The 17,986-nt window shown below is 41.1% G+C and overlaps 3 protein-coding genes across 7 annotated transcripts; 2 read left to right on the top strand and 1 right to left on the bottom strand.

Annotated features, from left to right (window-relative positions):
- The first annotated feature begins 427 nt into the window (after positions 1 to 427).
- LOC134181880 (uncharacterized) lies at positions 428 to 12,342 on the top strand. 5 transcript variants are annotated; one of them, XM_062649159.1, is made up of 6 exons: positions 428 to 547; positions 608 to 707; positions 766 to 819; positions 9,928 to 10,000; positions 10,059 to 10,735; positions 10,932 to 12,342. In XM_062649159.1, exons 5-6 carry the CDS (start codon positions 10,664 to 10,666, stop codon positions 12,192 to 12,194), a joined length of 1,335 nt encoding a protein of 444 aa, XP_062505143.1. In that variant the 5' UTR covers positions 428 to 547; positions 608 to 707; positions 766 to 819; positions 9,928 to 10,000; positions 10,059 to 10,663; the 3' UTR covers positions 12,195 to 12,342. The 5 variants fall into 5 exon arrangements, with proteins under 5 accessions (XP_062505143.1, XP_062505142.1, XP_062505146.1 ...); XM_062649158.1 differs by having other exon boundaries at positions 608 to 819; positions 10,059 to 10,537; positions 10,613 to 10,735; XM_062649162.1 differs by having other exon boundaries at positions 608 to 819; positions 10,059 to 10,145.
- A 526-nt stretch (positions 12,343 to 12,868) lies between these two features.
- LOC134182252 (alpha-(1,3)-fucosyltransferase 10-like) lies at positions 12,869 to 17,057 on the top strand. Its single transcript, XM_062649638.1, has 2 exons — positions 12,869 to 13,145; positions 15,576 to 17,057. The coding sequence occupies exons 1-2, from the start codon at positions 12,904 to 12,906 to the stop codon at positions 17,029 to 17,031; spliced, it is 1,698 nt and encodes a 565-aa protein (XP_062505622.1). The 5' UTR covers positions 12,869 to 12,903; the 3' UTR covers positions 17,032 to 17,057.
- Positions 17,043 to 17,980, bottom strand: LOC134182253 (ubiA prenyltransferase domain-containing protein 1-like). The gene has a single exon (XM_062649639.1). The coding sequence runs from the start codon at positions 17,952 to 17,954 to the stop codon at positions 17,043 to 17,045; it is 912 nt and encodes a 303-aa protein (XP_062505623.1). The 5' UTR covers positions 17,955 to 17,980.
- Between the last annotated feature and the right edge of the window lie 6 nt (positions 17,981 to 17,986).

Below are 17,986 nucleotides of genomic sequence, written 5' to 3'. Positions count from 1 at the left end.
GGCTAGCTAATAGTAGATATGTATGAGTGCTTACGGTACGCGTACTGTACAAGATATGAATCAGATCAAGCCACGGAAGCAACAACTTATAATTGATATTTATGCCTCTAGGCGCTATGTGTTTATGTCATCCCGCTACGCTAGGAATTTTGAGAATAAGACACTTGGCCAAAGCGCAAATCATTTCCTACACCCATGGCCACTCCATGTTCCCCATGTTCCCTGTTGTGTGCAAGGTAGGGTCATAGCTCTAAAGAAAACAAAGCATGTTCGGTAGGCGTTCTAAAAACATAGATCCAACAAAATGATCAACTTTTAAATTAGAAATATTAAAATAAATATAAACCTTTGTAAACGCTTCTCAGATACGTATTCGTCTCGATCCCTACTCGCACATCACTCACTTCGTCATGCAAACAAAGCCCGTATGCTGTTACCCGTATGTTTAATTTGTGAGTTTACCGAATCTGATCGATGGGTTCTCTTCTGTTTTATTATGTGATGGTCATATCTTTAGTTCAGTCTAAGGGCAAGGACAATCTTAAAGGTAGACATTTGGTTTCAACTACGTTCGTAGAAGCGTCTGAACTTTATGTTTATGAAACAGTGCAGTCGTGTGATGATTGGTCAATAGCATGTATGGCCGATTCAAAGTGCCGTTTTAGCCACATCAATTTCGTCGAGCATTGCGGCAATCACGCTGTCAAGTTAGCGACAAATTCAACTGATGAATGCCCGGATGTATGTAAACAAGCATTTGGTCAGGTGGATTCTGATGCGGATAATTACTGTCCCTGCTATGGACTAAAAGTATCCCCGGTGAGTGCAACCGTAACAAAACATTTATAAGTGTTAAGTATGCGCATGCTCTGTTGGACCAACACAATAACACAGTAAGAGGAACCTCCACAAAAATACAAGAGTCTGATTTTAGCTATGAGCCATAAGAAACGGAACTTTGTAGAAGTCACGAGACTTGGCTAGAAGCTACTCAAAACATATAGGCCAGGGGTGAACTGACTTTTGGTCTGTAGATTGTTTTTTGTGGGGATGTGTATTGCTGTGTCTGTCATGCTTCAGGAATGTGCAACGCTTTCAATGTGGTCCAATCATCTAGCAGTATTTCCAATTTTTGTCATGTGTGGCAACCAGAGACAATGGATGAACCCCAATCAGATCTTTGAAACATTCATGAAAGAGTTTACCAGAAGGGTATAATTCATGTTTGCGATTGCCAGGTTTTGTTGGAAATAAACAACAGAACTTATACCTTTCCGCAACTGCTAACATGAAATCAATCACTTTCTTTGTTTACAACATTTATTCGGGAATCTAACATTTCATAACCATGAGCGATTTTTGTGTCTCCCTTGAGCGGTTTTTACGCCCACATGTGATAACTCTTGTTATTACTTACTGTACTTAGAGGATTAGACTATTTATGGACTTTGTGGTCACATGAGATTGGTGGCATAGTCAAAGTGCAAGATTTGGGGGCACACTAGAAAATTTTCTCAGATCTGTATTTCTACTTCTATTTTAACTATCTACTTTTTCATGTGTTGAGCTAATTTTCCTGTTTTTGTCTACTGTGGCAAACCTGTCTACAGCTGCTTTCACGCAGGTGTACAGATCCACCTAGCGTATGTGATATTGTACAAAATATAAGCACATTTTATTGTGGAACTTAATTAAATAAAACGATGAGGATTTAAATATTCAGGTTGGTCATGCTGTTTTCGACACAGGTAGTCTTTGTAGTTTTTTCAAGTGATTTTAGACTAACAATTTGAGGTAGTTTGACAGCTAGTTAAATCAGCGTTGTCTAGTATGGCGTTAATTTCTGTTTTCTCAAAGAAATCACATCATGAGAACATCACGACTGATATGCCAATGGGTTGCTGCCAGGGTCCTACTTCTTTGAAAGCCTTTGTAAGTTGATTTAGAGAGACAAGCAGCTTATTAATTTGCAAAACAACGAAAGTCCTTTCTGTGACGTCACAGGAGTCATGCACATGCAACCAGTCCTCTCAGGGGTTGAGCAATGACTGTTTCTTGTTTACCCATATTTTATGGACAGTATAGCCCAATTCTTACGCAAATTTCAGATGTTCTCTGTCAACAAGACAAAGGAAACACTGACTTCCGGTTTGTTTCAAGACGCTGAAGATTTGAGTGCGGCTGAAAAAAATCAGCTGTTTTCTTGTTAGGTTATGACGATTTGTGCAGTTTCTTCTCCTTACCCTAGGCTGCGTGGTCTGCAACTTAGTCCAGAAAATCGTGGAAAAATTGAGTCCCTACTCCAAAACGGCTTTTGCCAATGCGTTAATTAATGCAACATCTGTGGGAAAATCATGAGTGGTGGTTCAGAAGTGTTTGAAGAGGCAGTCTGAGGGCAGTAGCGATTACAGGAAATGGTCAGGGAGAAAAAAGCGATGACTCCACGAGATGATCGTTTGTTACAGAGATTCACCATTGCTGACAGAAAAGCTACGTTGAGGCAGCTGAGTGGACGCTTTGCAACTGCAGCAGGCAAGTCGCTATTTGAGAGATCCATTGTTCACTGTCTTAGAAAAAAAAAAACGTGTCTACACATGTCGACCTTGCAAGAAGTCACGTTGACACAGGAACACAGGTTTTTACACCAGTCGCGAGTGGATGGCAGCGCACCAGCACTGGACACTTGAGGACTGAAACAGAAAGCATGCATTGTTTTTCAGCTGAAGTAACACGATGCCAATCCAAATGAACACCTGTGACACTGGTTGAAAGTCACTGCTAATCAGCACCATCTTAAAACTCATGAACGACATTTTGAAGCAATACGGGAGGCATATATATATAGACGGGGATTCCCCAAGACATGGTTGAAAACCTGATACCGAGTGTTCCCAGGATGAATGCGGCAATCCAGAGAGCAAAGGGAGAGGCCACTAAGTAGTTAGTACCTAACAATTTTCTAAATGTCATTAGTCATAATAAACTAAGCCTGGTTATATAAAAGCAACAAATCTCAGAGAAAGCAAAGCCTTTTAGTCTACTAGCTGTTTCAGTCAGCTAACCGCCAAGCGACCCATTCTCACTTTTACGCCTATGAAGAGTTCAGGAAAAGCTTAGATTTAATGATAAACTGGATTGTAGACATGTGTTGTTATTGCTCTATCTGCAGGAGTCTAATGCAACAAGATTAGTGAAGCAGAATTTCCCTACCCTTTAATTAATTCGATTTGTGGTTGTGGTCACATGCACTAGATTTAGTGGAAATATCTCTTTCTATGGCAAGAAGTACTAATTTATTTATTTTATTCCATGCCAGTCCTAAGGCAAATCTTCAATCTCTTCAAACATGAGAACGAACATTCATATGACGCGGTAGTAGATACACTTAGGACTTTGAGCAGGTCTACGAAAGCCTACGTTGGTTGAATTCTCTTATCACATGGTCTTGTGTTGTGTTGTAAATGGAAATGTGATAATGGTTATTAATATCTCCAAAATCTTCTTTATTACTTTGTGCTTCTGTTTTTTCCATTGCAACAAACTCATCCATACTGGTAGGTTGTTGCAGTCTACGATGTGGTCTAGGAGGGACTTCAATAGAAAGATCGTTGTCTTTTCCATATACATACAATATCAGTCCAAAGTCTTCGTCCACGATACCGAGTCGTTGCTCCAATCCTGACGATTAAGTGTCTCTGGTGGCATTAATAGATTCTCCTTTTTGTTTGTGTTATTTGCGGACAAAAGATTGGCACTGCGAACAGGGTTTTAGGAAATGTCTGGGCCGTTACGACAGTTGATCGGGCCAATAAAGGCAAGACTTTTACGATATTTCGATGAGGTAAATACGATCCTTGAGAGAAACGTTGAAGACGGAGAGGATATATGAGACATTGACGTAAGAGTTTCATGATTGGTAGACGTTTCGAGTCGAATTCAAAGGGATGCAGATTATTGGAGAGATGTAATAATGATTGGGCTAATATTTTGAAGGATATACAGGACGATGATCGGACTGAAGAAAAACAGAGATACTCTTCTGTGGCTGAAGGGGAAACTGGCGTCGTTGTAGCCTCAACCTTCCAGACCAGAGAGCACGTGAACTCTAGTCTGGACCAAGTTGATACTAAAATGATTTTGGAAGTATTTATCAAAAGCGATGCTAAATGGTAGTCTAGCAGCGTAAGATCGTTTTACCTAGATCAACATCATTTGTAAGTGCCATGAGATCTCACGAACAAAGAAGAGACGTCTGCCGTGTTTGCGGCGATATCTTGGTGGACGGCATAAAACGACGACTCTTTGATTCTTTGGCAGACCGCTAGCTAGTCTAACCGCTTGACTGGCGAGACTACCGCTCGACCAGTTGTCAAAGGTGGTGGTCTAGCGACGCTGCTGTGCATGTCCTGTCACCGCTGGCTTGAAAAGATCGAAGAACTGAAGCTGAAACTAAAAGTAAGATGTGTGCGTGCACTGGAGTTGGCGTGCACTTAGCCGCCCACGAGGATTTCACACCCACGCAATCAGCGTTAGTGCACTTAGCATAACCAATTACTGCTAAACCAATCAGAATTTACAACCGACATTCCGGTTGTAAGGAGCTAATTGGCTTAGAAGGCTATTTCCGAAATCACTTTAGTATCGACTTGGTCCAGACTAGAGTTCGCGTGCTCTCTGGTCTGAAAGTTTGAGGATAGCGTTGTTGCTGTTTACTTGATTGTCATGATATGGAAGCCAACATGGAAGCCCAACTTTCTCGACTCATAGCTTGAAGAAACAACAGTTTCTTTAAGCTATTCAAACTCCTTAGCAGCCACCTTGAAAGCAAACAGAGTGAAGTAGGGATTTAATTGTGGGAGATTGGTTCCAGACGTAAAGTATGAGTACTTGTCTGCGAAACTTTCGACCCCTATTTCTTCAAGTACTAGCTTAATTCTCTGAGAGAAACAGAACTGATGACTTGCCAGCTAAGTGTCAAACAGGCTCGAAATACAGGTAGGTAGACCTGAATGGAATCTGATGACTCAACTGCCTAACACGAATCGTTTTAAATACAAATTAAATATGTGGTGTGCACGTGTATGCAAATCACATGTCCTTGTCAAAACTGTCAATCTGTAGTGTGCTCGTGCAAGCTAAATTAGTAGAACAGTTTATGACTTCCGCTACGTTAACAGTTCTTGGCTTGGCACAAAAGTCATGACAGCACGTGCACGTTTTCTGCGAACATCTTGTGACAGACATGGAGAGCCTGTTTGTGGACCCACGCAGAGAACGGAGAAGATCCAACGAAACTGTCGACAAGTCAATCAGCACTCAGATCTCGTGAATAAATCAACAGGCGTTTCAACTAACAGGCAAACAACGGGAAAGTGAAGATCCTGTAAGCGACACGGAAATCCCATGAGCGAAACAAAGATCCAAACTGGCAAGTCGATCGGCTCTCAAGTTTTGTGAATAGGCTAAATCGTCGAATGTTTCAAGTCATACGGAATGAACGGAGAAGCACAGATCCTGTGAGCGGCTTCGAGAACGGTGAAGATTCCACGAAACTGGCAAGTCTCGTGGGACTCTACTATTATATCACATGCAGAGAAAGACGTGGCAAATAGCGTGTCAAATTTCACAGTAAAAAACCTTGTCCGAACGTGCTAGTGCCAAATGGATAGTCAAAGGATAGTGCACAGAAAATTTGCCAGACAGATGCTTGCTGTGCCAGATGTTGAAAGTTGTTGTATATAAATCAAAGGCATCTGACTGTGTGCCACAGACAGACTTCCAATCGTGATCATCCCCTGTCTCTGTAGACATGGGGTCCTTAGGCTATCACTCCTCGAAAGACATCCATTCCCTTCTCGACTGCTTAGTTTCCACCCTACTGGGACACCAGTGAGTTTCTCCATAACAGTGTAGATGTAGGCCATTAGCGCGCAAAGCCTACAGACTGTGCATGCGGGAGCTCTTCTTTACTGCCTTTTCAGAGTTTCGGTCAGAAGAGTTGAAGAGATCTCATGACCTCGTCTGCCCTCTTGTGAAGAAGGTAAAGAAACACCTCATTCTAGAGACCATTCAATCTCTCCAATAGAGACAGTCGCTCATCTTTTAGGCATGTATAGGCCTTACTGACATGGCCATATTTTAATAATTATTTACAACAGCTTGTCTCAAGAGGTCACACAGTTAACCCCACATATTTATGGTATCTGGAAAAGATTTGTTTATTTTTTGCAGTTGTTGGTCTTGTCATGACATTTGACATCACACCAAGTGATGGCCTGTTAATGCCCAAATGTCATGTTCTATTTTAGAATTGAGGTCGCATCAGGCTTGTAAATCCATAGGTTCTACCTTGAGCATTCTGTGGTGTTTGAGGATTATCTGTAGATGCCATAAAAGTTATGCCCATATGCTGCATGACATACTTAAGTTAAGAAACTTCCTAGCCCAATGGAAATTTGCATTATCTTTCCCAGCTGATGTGCTTATGTATTGGGTCTCTTATACCATATGCGTTCTGTTCTACACCCCCATTCTCACTCACGCACACCCACATTTACATCCACACATCTAGGAAGCGTTGTTTTACCCCAGAGATTCTACAGTAGTTCTAGTTTGCAATCAACCCAAAATCTTGTGAAAACTGATCAGGGATTGATATAACTGCCATATATATCAATATGGTTTGTGCACGACCAAACTGGATACCAAGGAGGCAGTCACAGATTGATGGCAAGGAAAAACTGGAAGAATCTTTCTCGTCAGGCATCAATCACACTGACATGAGTCCTCTTTCTACCAATTGTGTAAGGTCTAACAAGTTTACAGCTAGGGAATACTACCTGACTAGTTTGTTTCATTATTTACATCCACACTGTTTGTTTGGATGTAAAGAAACCTGTCCAGCTCAATTTGAAACAGACAGTATGCATGCCAATGCCTCCCTAAGAGTAGACATCTTCCATATTCATTAGTTCTCATTGAGGTCATCATCAGTTAAGATCAGATCTTCTTACTTTGCATGTCAGTAGCTTCAACTCTGATTGACAAGGGTTTTCTAATGCCATCAGCAACTGACAGACATTTCCAACCCTGATCTTTATATACTCAGTAGATGTATTTTGTTCAAGGATTGGAGTAATTACTTGATGCAAATTAGTATGGGTTTTCCTTTATTGTGTAAAGACAAATGAGTCCACAACTTTTCCAGAGAAGACATGGCACATAAATGTACTTATTGCCATGGAGATTTACTGGGTTTTTAAATGATACTAGAATTTTAAAACTTTTTCTCTGAAAAAAGAAATATATGTAGGGATTGTATAAAAAGTAACAGAGACAAGATGTATAGATAATATGAACCAAAGCCAGACATCATTAGTGAATCCTTCCAACCCCCAAAATGTAAAATGTAGGGAATGTGGGGGTTGGAAGGATTGACTAATGATGTCTGGCTTTGTTTCATATTATCTATAGATCTTGTTTCTGTTACTTTTTATACAATCCCTACATATCTTTCTTTTTTCAAAAAAATTTTAAATTCTAGTTTGGTAAGCTTTTAGGAGCACAAAAGCGCAACATAGCTAGGGCGTACATCTCTTCATTAAGGCCTGTAAGCCTTTTATAAGCATGTCTAAGATTTAGCGCGTTTTCATTAACGTTAATTAAACCTGTTTATATGTAACAGTTTTCGTTAGACATGATTCAGAGGTAGTTTACTCAAGTGGTTTATAGGTCTACAGGGTATACGTAAGGTACCATGGTATCCTAGCGCACATTGCACGAGTATGGATCCTAATTTTAGTGCCTTTGCGTTGTTCTTTCTTCTGTGCGTGTATAATTGAATATGCAATGGCAGTTAGAATAGAACTTGGCCTAGTAGTCAAAGCCAAAGATTATCACATACGGGATATGCATTGCAAATGTTGGGTTCCCGTGTAAATTGCTATGTGTACGTAATTATGTCAATTTTGCTCCTATGTGCGACGCAGATCGCAAACAATTTCAGACTAGAGCAGACAATGGCAAACATGATCAAATTACACAGTTTTGGTGATAAACTCTTATAAATACGTTTGGCCTACATGTTCTGATTGGCTCTTGGTCCATTGTCCTTGGTTGCCATGGGCAAGCAATCACAATTACTGCTCCGTGATTGGCCGAACTGTGCAATAGCATTGATGACGGTCGTTGGATCAAATCTGCTTGAAAGAAACACAATTTTAATTAACATTGATTTCGGTTTCTCTATCCACCAAAAGAAGAGTTCAAGTAATTCTAAAGCGTTTTCTCAAGTTTCCCAGCCGTATGTAACGTACAAAAAGAGATATCCGCGGAGAAGAAGAAGAAGAAGAAGAAGAAGAAGAAGAAGAAGAAGAAGAAGAAGAAGAAGAAGAGGAAGAAGAAGAAGAAGAGGAAGAAGAAGAAGAAGAAGAAAATTGTCACATGGGCGTCCGAGGCTAGCAACTGTTTTCTAGGTTGTTCAATGATTATTGACCAAAACAAAACTAGGATATAGTACATGACATACAAACATTTCATTTCGTTGATTTTGAGAAATTTTAGTCTACATTTACTGTTTTCTAAGCGTGCAAAAAAGATGACCACGCCCCCACAACGCTCTGAAACTCGGGCAATCCTTACATACAGGGTACTACCATACCCTGTGCTAGGAGGGAACAGCAACCATATAGTCAGTTTATCACATCTGAAAGCACTCTGCTTGGAACACAGTAGGTGCATAGGGTGCCACTTTGTAGTTGATCAAACCAGGGTAAGCTAAGATTGTGATTCCATATATGGTGTTAGATCTACTACTATTAAAGTAGTAGGATCTTGTGGTTACAAGGATTGGTTACAGCTTATCTCTACTATTAAATCCAAGCCAGTGACAAGGTCATCAGAGATGTGCAGTCCCATTGTTCTTTGTCAACCTACTGGAACTGCCAAAACATTGAAATGTAACAAAGTTTAGACTTGACTGGGTGTCCTAAACAATGCTAATTAGTATAGTATTAGTTAAAATTGACGTTTGTTGTACGTATACGTACACACCTTTTGCTGTTTGTTGTGTGGGTACTGAGTGAGATCTTGGTTACTATTCTCTGAACTCATCTAATACAATGTACAGTGTTAATCTCATAGATGCAGGATCCAGAAGCTGACCTCACAGTAGCTGATTATACCCTGGTATACATGACAAGTGTGATTACCAACTGTGTGTGTATAGACTGAGTACCACATGAGTAGCTCTCAAGACAACAATTAGATTCTAGACATCAACCACAGCATGTCTGATAAAGTATTTTTTGAATACATAGTGCTCTCAGTGGTTGCCATTGACCACACCATTTAATACCATATGTCTTTCACAATCTCAGAGGTACATTGCAGGATGTTTACCTAGTAAGTGACCTATTTGTTGATGTGTTGATTCATGATGCCATGGTTTAGACACACCCTGTTAATATGGATAGGGCTCTCACAAATTTGTCACCAAGGTATATTTATATCCAAAAACACCCCCACTTTCCCATGATTTGGTGGACTGCTGCAGAGACTAGCAAGCTATCCAGAACTAAGGGCACTTTTATCAAGTTATCTTGCGTACAACATGTACACCAGACCCACTATCAACAGAGTGGTGTACTGGTGACTGGTATTGCAGTAGCGGCACTGGAAGTCTAAACAGGTCTATGCACTGTTTTGTCTTCATGGTGTTCTCTAATTGATTTAGTTTCTGGTGGAACTTCCGGTCAGTATAGTCCAGATGAAAGCACTTCAATTGCAAGGAATGTCTTGTGTTGACATAGTCTGATCTATTGTTTAACTAGAGCTTTCTATTGACTCAAGAACACAAGAATGCCACAGTTCACGTGTTTTCTCATGTACTGTTGTTGTTCTGAGTCTCATATATTGGTGTTTTGATAGGGAACCAGTCAAGAACTTTTGGAACTCAACTGTGATGAGATTTCTGCTCCGCTTGCTGAAACATGTGGATCAGGTGAGGTGCCTGGTGAATGAATTATGAATACAACATATGTTTCTGTGGTTTCCCATAGTTCTGACAAGGAAGCTTCACCTCATTGCACTTCTAGTTGTTCTGATCAGTACGTATATCAACACAGTGTAGTGACCGTGATGTTTATGTAAGTTTCTGTATAGAAAAGTACTAAATTTTAGTTGCAGTTGATTGCTGTCTAGTTACTACATCACCCTACATTAGACTATTTGTGACTTATGATTATCTATTGTAATTGGATACCGTGCGGTTTCTGCAGTGCTCCAAACTAGGACATATCCAACGCTGACGTCATCTTGGTGCTCCGCTAATTCTCATGGGCTAACCATACTTCCGGCACTCTTATCTAACTTATCTAAGTAGGAGCCAGATGTATGTAAACAGATAGGTCACCCGCAAGCTTCTAAATCCAAATACTTATAGGCAGGAGCCATTCGCTGTTTCGTAGTACGTTGAATGCGGAGGGGAGTGGGAGCCAGTGTTTGTCGTCGCTGTTTGGAAGACGGATCAGCATTGGAAGTACCAGAATCTCAGATCTAGGAACTGTGGTCTTTGTGGGGTAGTGTGAAACCTGGGAAATTTGTTGTCTCGTAGTTCTTTGTCGATTACTGAATCGTTTGCGGAGTGTATCTGCATACGTTGAGCATGCACAAGACCAACGTGCACGACGCAGAGAGGCGTCTGGACGCCACTATCAACCACCTGAAAATGCAATTGGTGAGTGAACGATCGAGACATTCGTCATGCAGGCATGCCGTCTTGTTATCGTCGCTTTGCGTAACGAGTGCCGTCATGCAGGCACAGATGTGTCGGTTTGTCGTCTACACATTGTTTGCAGTCTGTGACCTCTCTTATCTCGCATGTGTGTCTTACCTTACCTGGTCTTATCTCGCGTATGTGTCCTACCTTTTAGGCTGAATTACGAGATGAAGACGTTCACATAGCTAATCGCATCAAACGGCTTACGAAGACCGTCGATGAACTGGAGGAGGAGTATGACAAGCACTTTTCGTGGTGCACGTCCCCGGGGTTGTCGACGTGCGAGCCAAATAACTGCTTTGCTGGTTGTGCTTCGGCACTTGCTCCTGCAGTCACCGACTGTGTTGTAAAAGCAGCCTCTACCTCAAAACTGAGATCTTACTACGAATCATCGCTTGACAGCGCATTCGATGTGAACAGGGACGAACGAAGCTCCACTCCGGATCCGTCGTCTCTGTGTTCGCGTCGTAGTGTGCCGGCTATGTACGAATCAGTATCCAAATCGAAGTCCTTCGAGTTCTCACGTGCGTGTCCGAATGACTCGGAAGTCGCCCCGTTTCCGAGCGGTAGGAAATTGGGCATGAGCAACTCGCCAAAGACAACTCGCACTGTATCTCGAGGTTACGAGAGAGCAATGTTGACTGATTCCAAACATTCGAACTTAACAGGAAAAACAGCAGAGCCGCGAAGAGAACCGCAGTCCCCTTCCACTAGCAGTGGAAGCATAAAGAAGAGACATTCTTTTGATATACTGCGTTTTGCTGATGAGTCTGATTCTCCAGGTCCAGGCACTACGTCTTCCTTACCCAGAAATCCGAGGCTTGGGTCAGAATCATACGTTGGTGTTCCAAATATAGTTTACTCTCCTCAACTAAACACTTCTCATGAAGAACGCACAAATGGGTTGAATGAAGGAAATTCAAGGGAATTTTTGGGGACTCCAGCAATACCATCCTCCAACTCCCTACCTATCATCCGGTCTGCATCCACAGGAAAAATGGGTACTCAACACATAAAGGCAAGCAGTGCTAGCCCAAAGGAGAAACGAATCGCACAAACACTTCCAAGAAACAGCATTCATCCACGCGATATCTTAGAACGAAAGAGTGAGAGCCCAGTTGTGTCTACCCGGAGGCATGAGATTTTGTCACAGAGCAGTCGTGTCTGCCAAAGTTTGCCACGTGGAATGAATCCAAAGATGCTTCGGATGTTCAGCAGTGCAGAGAAAGAGGAAGACCCTTATGAGGATTTCCAGAAGCACCAGAACTATGCTCAACGTTCAAAGAGCTACGAAGATCTCGATAAATATGTTGGTGAACCAGAAGGAATAAGATCACGAGGAAGAGAAAGCAGCAAACGCTGGAAACTTCCTTTCTTTAGCAAAGGGAAAAGTCGTGATCGCCAGTCAAATTGCTAACACTGGTGACTATAAAACAGTGGTAGAGTGTTATACATGTAGACGTAAGGTATTAGGAGTCTTAGTTGTGGTAGATGGACAGTAAGTTGACAGTAGGAAAGAATGGATAACATGTACATGTAAAAACAAGTATGTGGCGATGGCTGCATGACGTTGCTGTAAAGAGTGTTACAGTGTTACAGTGAAGCAGCAGTTCTAGTGTTTAAAGGCAAGCAACTACACAGCACAGACAACAGTGGCTGCATGCCATGTCACATCCGGGACAGACGCGTCACACAGATACACTGCACTTTACGACACACATGGACACATATAGTCACACACGCACACACACAGACAAGAACACCGATTAGAGACGCAGATATACAGTGTACTCTCGCGTAGCCAAACCCCACCCGTTTTACACACACACACACACACACACACACACACACACACACACACACACACACACACACACACACACACACACACACACACACACACACACACACACACACCACACACACACACACACACACACACCACACCACACACACACTACTGTACCGGTGGTGTGCTTACAGCAAGGTACTGTCCGCAGCAGTTCTTGTCAAGCCAGTGCTTGGGAAAGTGTCTAGATAGACTAAGCGTAATTGGCTAACGCACGTTAGAGTAACACGAAGGCGGGGCAAGTGACACGTGACTCTCAGTTTTTACATCACAGCTAATGGTTCGTTTTCCTCCCATTCTTCGTCGATGGATGACGCTCTTGGTAATTGTTTTTGTTGTCCTCTTTGTTGGGAGCCGTATTATCGTCGTGATGAACTCTCCTTCACTCTATTATTATGACGAAGAAGAGATTCAGGAGGGTTTGTGGGACGGTCTGCTGCAGCTTATACAGTACAATGAGGAGCGTGAAGAAAGCGCACCTCTCGCTAACGAAATTTCAAGTTATCGATCTTTACAATGGTACGTACCTCAAACATTAATTAATTATTATTGAATTGATTAATTAACTTATATGGTAAATACTCGTATCATAATGTGTTACTGTGTGCGACGTAGAGGTCTAATAATAGTAATAATGTGGCCAACAACTGAACTTTGCGTTGTTTTAGCTTTGTTAGGGTGCATCTTGTTGTGATGCTGACATATATACGCATAGCACTATAGTGTAATATTGAAATACATTAGGCACGTTTCAAATACTACTACTATTAGTAATAGTGATGATGATGTCATCATCATCATCACATCACAGATAAGTGACAGACAGAAATGTTCCAAGCATGATACAGCTGAGTCATCTCCACCAGCAATGGTAACTGAATGGTTGATATTTGTCTGCTTCACAACATGTTTCTTGTGTGGAGTCAAATGGGCACGAAAATTCTGCAATATGAAGTTGGCGTTACTTCTTGTTAAAGAGTATCATGTTCGGTTTGTTGGCTGTTACTATCTGTCTGGATCAGCACGTTCCATAGAATTTTGAAATTGACGTTTTCTACAATCTCTGGTATTATATCCACACAGTACCACAATTTCTTGTTCACAGTTGTCATCTATTCTAGTGATTATGATAGTACTTTAATTAAGAAAAATGCTACCTGACTTAGAGTAGTATGGTTGACGTGTCAGTTTTATTATAATGCTAGTCAATCCAATCATCAATCAATGAATTTCAGTTGTTCACTTATAGGTGCATGCACTTGTATCCTTATCAGCTTGTCTCATTCCTGAAAAAGCCTAATTTCACATATAAGCGCATGCGCTTTTATGTGGAGTAGTATGGTAATAATAGTGGGGTAAGGAAGGGCTGGGCTCCTCTTGATGTCTCTTGGTAGGCTTTGCCTTCTGTAGTGTTGAAACAACAGGCTCCCACACTTACAGGCTAACCACCCAAAAGTGTGTACTACCTGGTTGCAAGTCTTTCAAGCAGAGGTCCCACTGGGGATGCTTCTTGTGAGCAGCAACTGGGGTCTGTCATTGAACCAAATTTATGCTTCAGAGGATTCTTCCAGTGCTGATGGAACTAGATGATATAACTGATTTCTGCTCAATGTCTTCGATGCAATCCAAGGGTGTGTATCTGTTGCTGTGGTGCTCAAAGTGAGTGCCATGAAAAATTGGGAGAGCTTTCTTGAAGTGACTCTTGTTGCTGGTTTAATTGTCTGCTACTGTCATTGTTGAAAACTTGTTTTGCCACACTGGCAGGAGTAATGTTTTATGCCACAGGATTGAACCTGTTGAGAGTGAGATATCATCAGCCAAACCAGAGAATCCAATGTGTTCCTTCTGGTAGTCCAGTCAACGCTGTGATGATATCTTATGCCCCACTGATACTAAACAGAAATTCTAGATTGCTCCTTGATGGTTGTTAGAGTAACTTTTTGCTTAAGAATGGTGTATACCAATATAATATTATATTAATTATAATATCTGCACAAACAAAACACTAGATTATTACTTGATAATAATGAAACTGGTAATGTATGTCAATATATTATACTACGTACAGATCTAAACATATCAACTACTAACAGCTAAATGCTATAGACCAACCAAACTAAAATTACGCAAAGTTCAGTTATTTGCTACAACTCTTCTAGCCGAGACAAGCCTCATCTGCGGCAAGAGCAATATGATGTCTGGCAGGTATGATTTTGGTTTTGCTTCTTGATGGTTGTGAAGAGTAAGTTTTGCTCAAGAATGTTATAGCAGTATGATGTTATTGTAATAGTAGTAATACATGTATATGGTGATCGATTACAACAGCTTTAGACTCAGGGGTGTTTTATTGGCTTGACAGAGAACAAAGCATTTGCCAAAAGTAGATTAGCTTTGAGACAATTATTGAATATACCACAATTTGCATGGGAAAGAGAAACTGTAGTATGTCTTTGGCAGTTGTACAGTTAGAATCGTACTTGTTTACTTACTCACAATTAATTTTTTAATTCAAAATAGTAATTTTCATGTCTGCTATAACTGCAATCTAGTAAATTTTACATGTGTAAATTCAAGTGCAGATGTTGAGGACAGATATCTCAACTAAAGCATACTGCAGATCTAGGCTGACAATTGCTGCTCGTAATCTATTCTAGTAGTGACCATCACACAGGTACTAGTAGTAATTTCTTTACAAACATTACACTCAAGCCTACTGCTGCCTTGACCATATTGACATACGTATTGGAATGGGGAGGTTTGAAGGATTGAAACTTCAAAGTAGCAATGCACTTGCTACGAGATTTGTAGAATTTGTTGTATAAATATATCAACATTATAGCTGCTCACATCTTTCAGTGTCCTCTAATAACGACACAGCTGTAGTCACCATACTGACATTCACCATACTGACATTGATATTAATTTCTAAGTCTACAATTTCTTTGCTAGGTCTTTGATTCAGAGCAGAAAGGTGGAGGCTCTTTCACTGACAGAGGATGAGCAAACAATACAAATACATCTACCAGGATGGGATTTTACTGAATATGCAAACCCTCCTGAAGAACAAATTGACAACACAAAGGAGGAATTCACATTTTCTGATGAGACACGGGCTACCAAGCTTCCTAAGATGAAGTATCCAGTGCAGAATCGTTTTCCTATTATCATATGGTGGACACCATTTACAGGACATAAACATATTGTTCGTCAGTGTGGACACGGTCGTTGCTTGTTCTCACACAATCGTGAGCTGAAAGATCATACAAAAACTCGCGCACTCATGTGGTATGGAACAGACTTGAAGTTCAAAGATCTGCCTCTACCACGTCAGTCAAAACACGATTGGGCACTTCTGCATGAGGAATCACCAAAAAATAATTGGCCTATTGTACACAAACCGATTATCAGTCTCTTTAATCACACATGCACATTCAGAAGAGAATCATCATATCCAATTACTTTACAATACTTGCCATCTATGGAATATCTTACTGCACCGCTGCTGTTTGATGTGTTGGAAAAAAATCGATTTATTAGTGAACAAGGGCTGGCACCCGTTCTATATGTTCAGTCAGATTGTGACGTTCCATCAGACCGAGACAGATATGTCAAGAAGCTTATGGAATACATTAAAGTTGATTCGCTTGGAAAATGTCTGCATAATAAAGATCTTCCTGATGAGTATGTTGACCCTCTTACAATGGACAAAGAAGGTTTCCACAAGATCATTGCCAAGTATAAATTCACGGTCTCATTTGAGAATGCAGTATGCAATGATTACATCACAGAGAAACTGTGGCGTACACTTAGTCTGGGTTCATTGCCAATATACATGGGATCACCATCCGTACAAGACTGGATGCCAACCACAAAAGCTCTTATATTGGCCAATGATTATCCTACTGTAGAAGCTCTAGCAAATTACATCAAATTCCTGGATGAAAATGATGATGAGTATGAACAGTATTTTGACTTTAAAAATCCAGGGAAAATCACTAATTCATTGTTGAAAAACACTATGAAATCCCGAACTTGGGGAGTTGATGACATTGAACAAGAAAATTTCATCGATGGTTTCGAATGTCATGTTTGCGATCGTGTTTTTGAGGAACTTCTGGCCGATGCTAAAAGGCAAAAGCCACCAACATTTCAAGCCAATGATAGTCACTATGGCTGCCCGCGACCACAACCTGCTGTTCCAGGCATGAAGATGGACAACAGTCTGAGGTCATGGGTAGAGGAATTTGACACAAGGTCAGCTGTTATCGCCAAGGCAACACAACAAATGGTGAAGTCTGGAGCAAACTCTAGCCGAGTATTGAATGACTTCATCAAAAAAGTTTTCTCAGAGATGAAATCAAATAATTTTGACCACAACCATTATGAAAATGAATTAGTTAGTTGATATTAATTGAATCATACAAATGGAATTTGACCTGCAAGTAAGCAACAAACTATATACAAGCATGCTACAGGCAAGTGAAGCCGGACAGTTTTCTCTGGCATGTCAGTCAGATCTTCAGATCTGAACTTTTTCTCAAGATCAAACGCGTAAAGAACAGTAGCCGCCGGTATCCAAAAGTACCTTGAGTAATAGATACCGAAAGCAATGAAAGTGAAATAGGGAACGAATAGGAGCAATGTGAAATAGAAATAGGAAAGTGTTCGACCAAGAACATTAGGTAATGTCACAAGCCCAACTTTTTGATGAAATGCAGCATCTCGAGCATGCTTGACATGAAGAACCGCTTCAACGTGAAGAGCAAGAGGTATGTCAAGAAAGATAGGAGCGACCGATAAACTACCAGTCTGAACTGTATACGCAAACAAGACCGAAACAGGCCCAAACGTCAATAGCACAACAACATCACCGACAGCATAGTATTTCAATCCGATCCCTCCAGTGTATAAAAATGATCCAGACAAACCTCCAAAAAACAACAACGCCAATCGATCAATCCGAGCCGACGATAGGCTAACAATCATAGCAAACATGATGGTTCCAACAGCATACAATGCACCACCAAAAGTTGCCACCTGGTGGGGACTCAACTTTCTGTCCACCAACACTCTGTTCCAGATCCCCACATTGTCTGCCTTGTCAACTCCCTTCATATAGTCATAGTATGTATTGACTAGGTTTCCTGCACCGTGTACTGTTAATACAGATATTGACGTTAAGAAGAGAAGAGGGATGTGGATGACTCCTGTCGCGCGATATGCCAACGCTGTGCCCAACATGACAGGAACGAGAGACGTTGAAAATGACCAGGGACGAAGAGCGGAAACGTAGTCGCCAAACTGTGTGCCGACCGCCGCTCCGGCCATACTAGGCTTACTGAGAACGTTGAGAACAGCCG

Source organism: Corticium candelabrum, chromosome 7 (assembly GCF_963422355.1).
Source record: "Corticium candelabrum chromosome 7, ooCorCand1.1, whole genome shotgun sequence".
Taxonomy (NCBI): domain Eukaryota; kingdom Metazoa; phylum Porifera; class Homoscleromorpha; order Homosclerophorida; family Plakinidae; genus Corticium; species Corticium candelabrum.
This window is presented reverse-complemented; position numbering and strand designations above follow the sequence as displayed.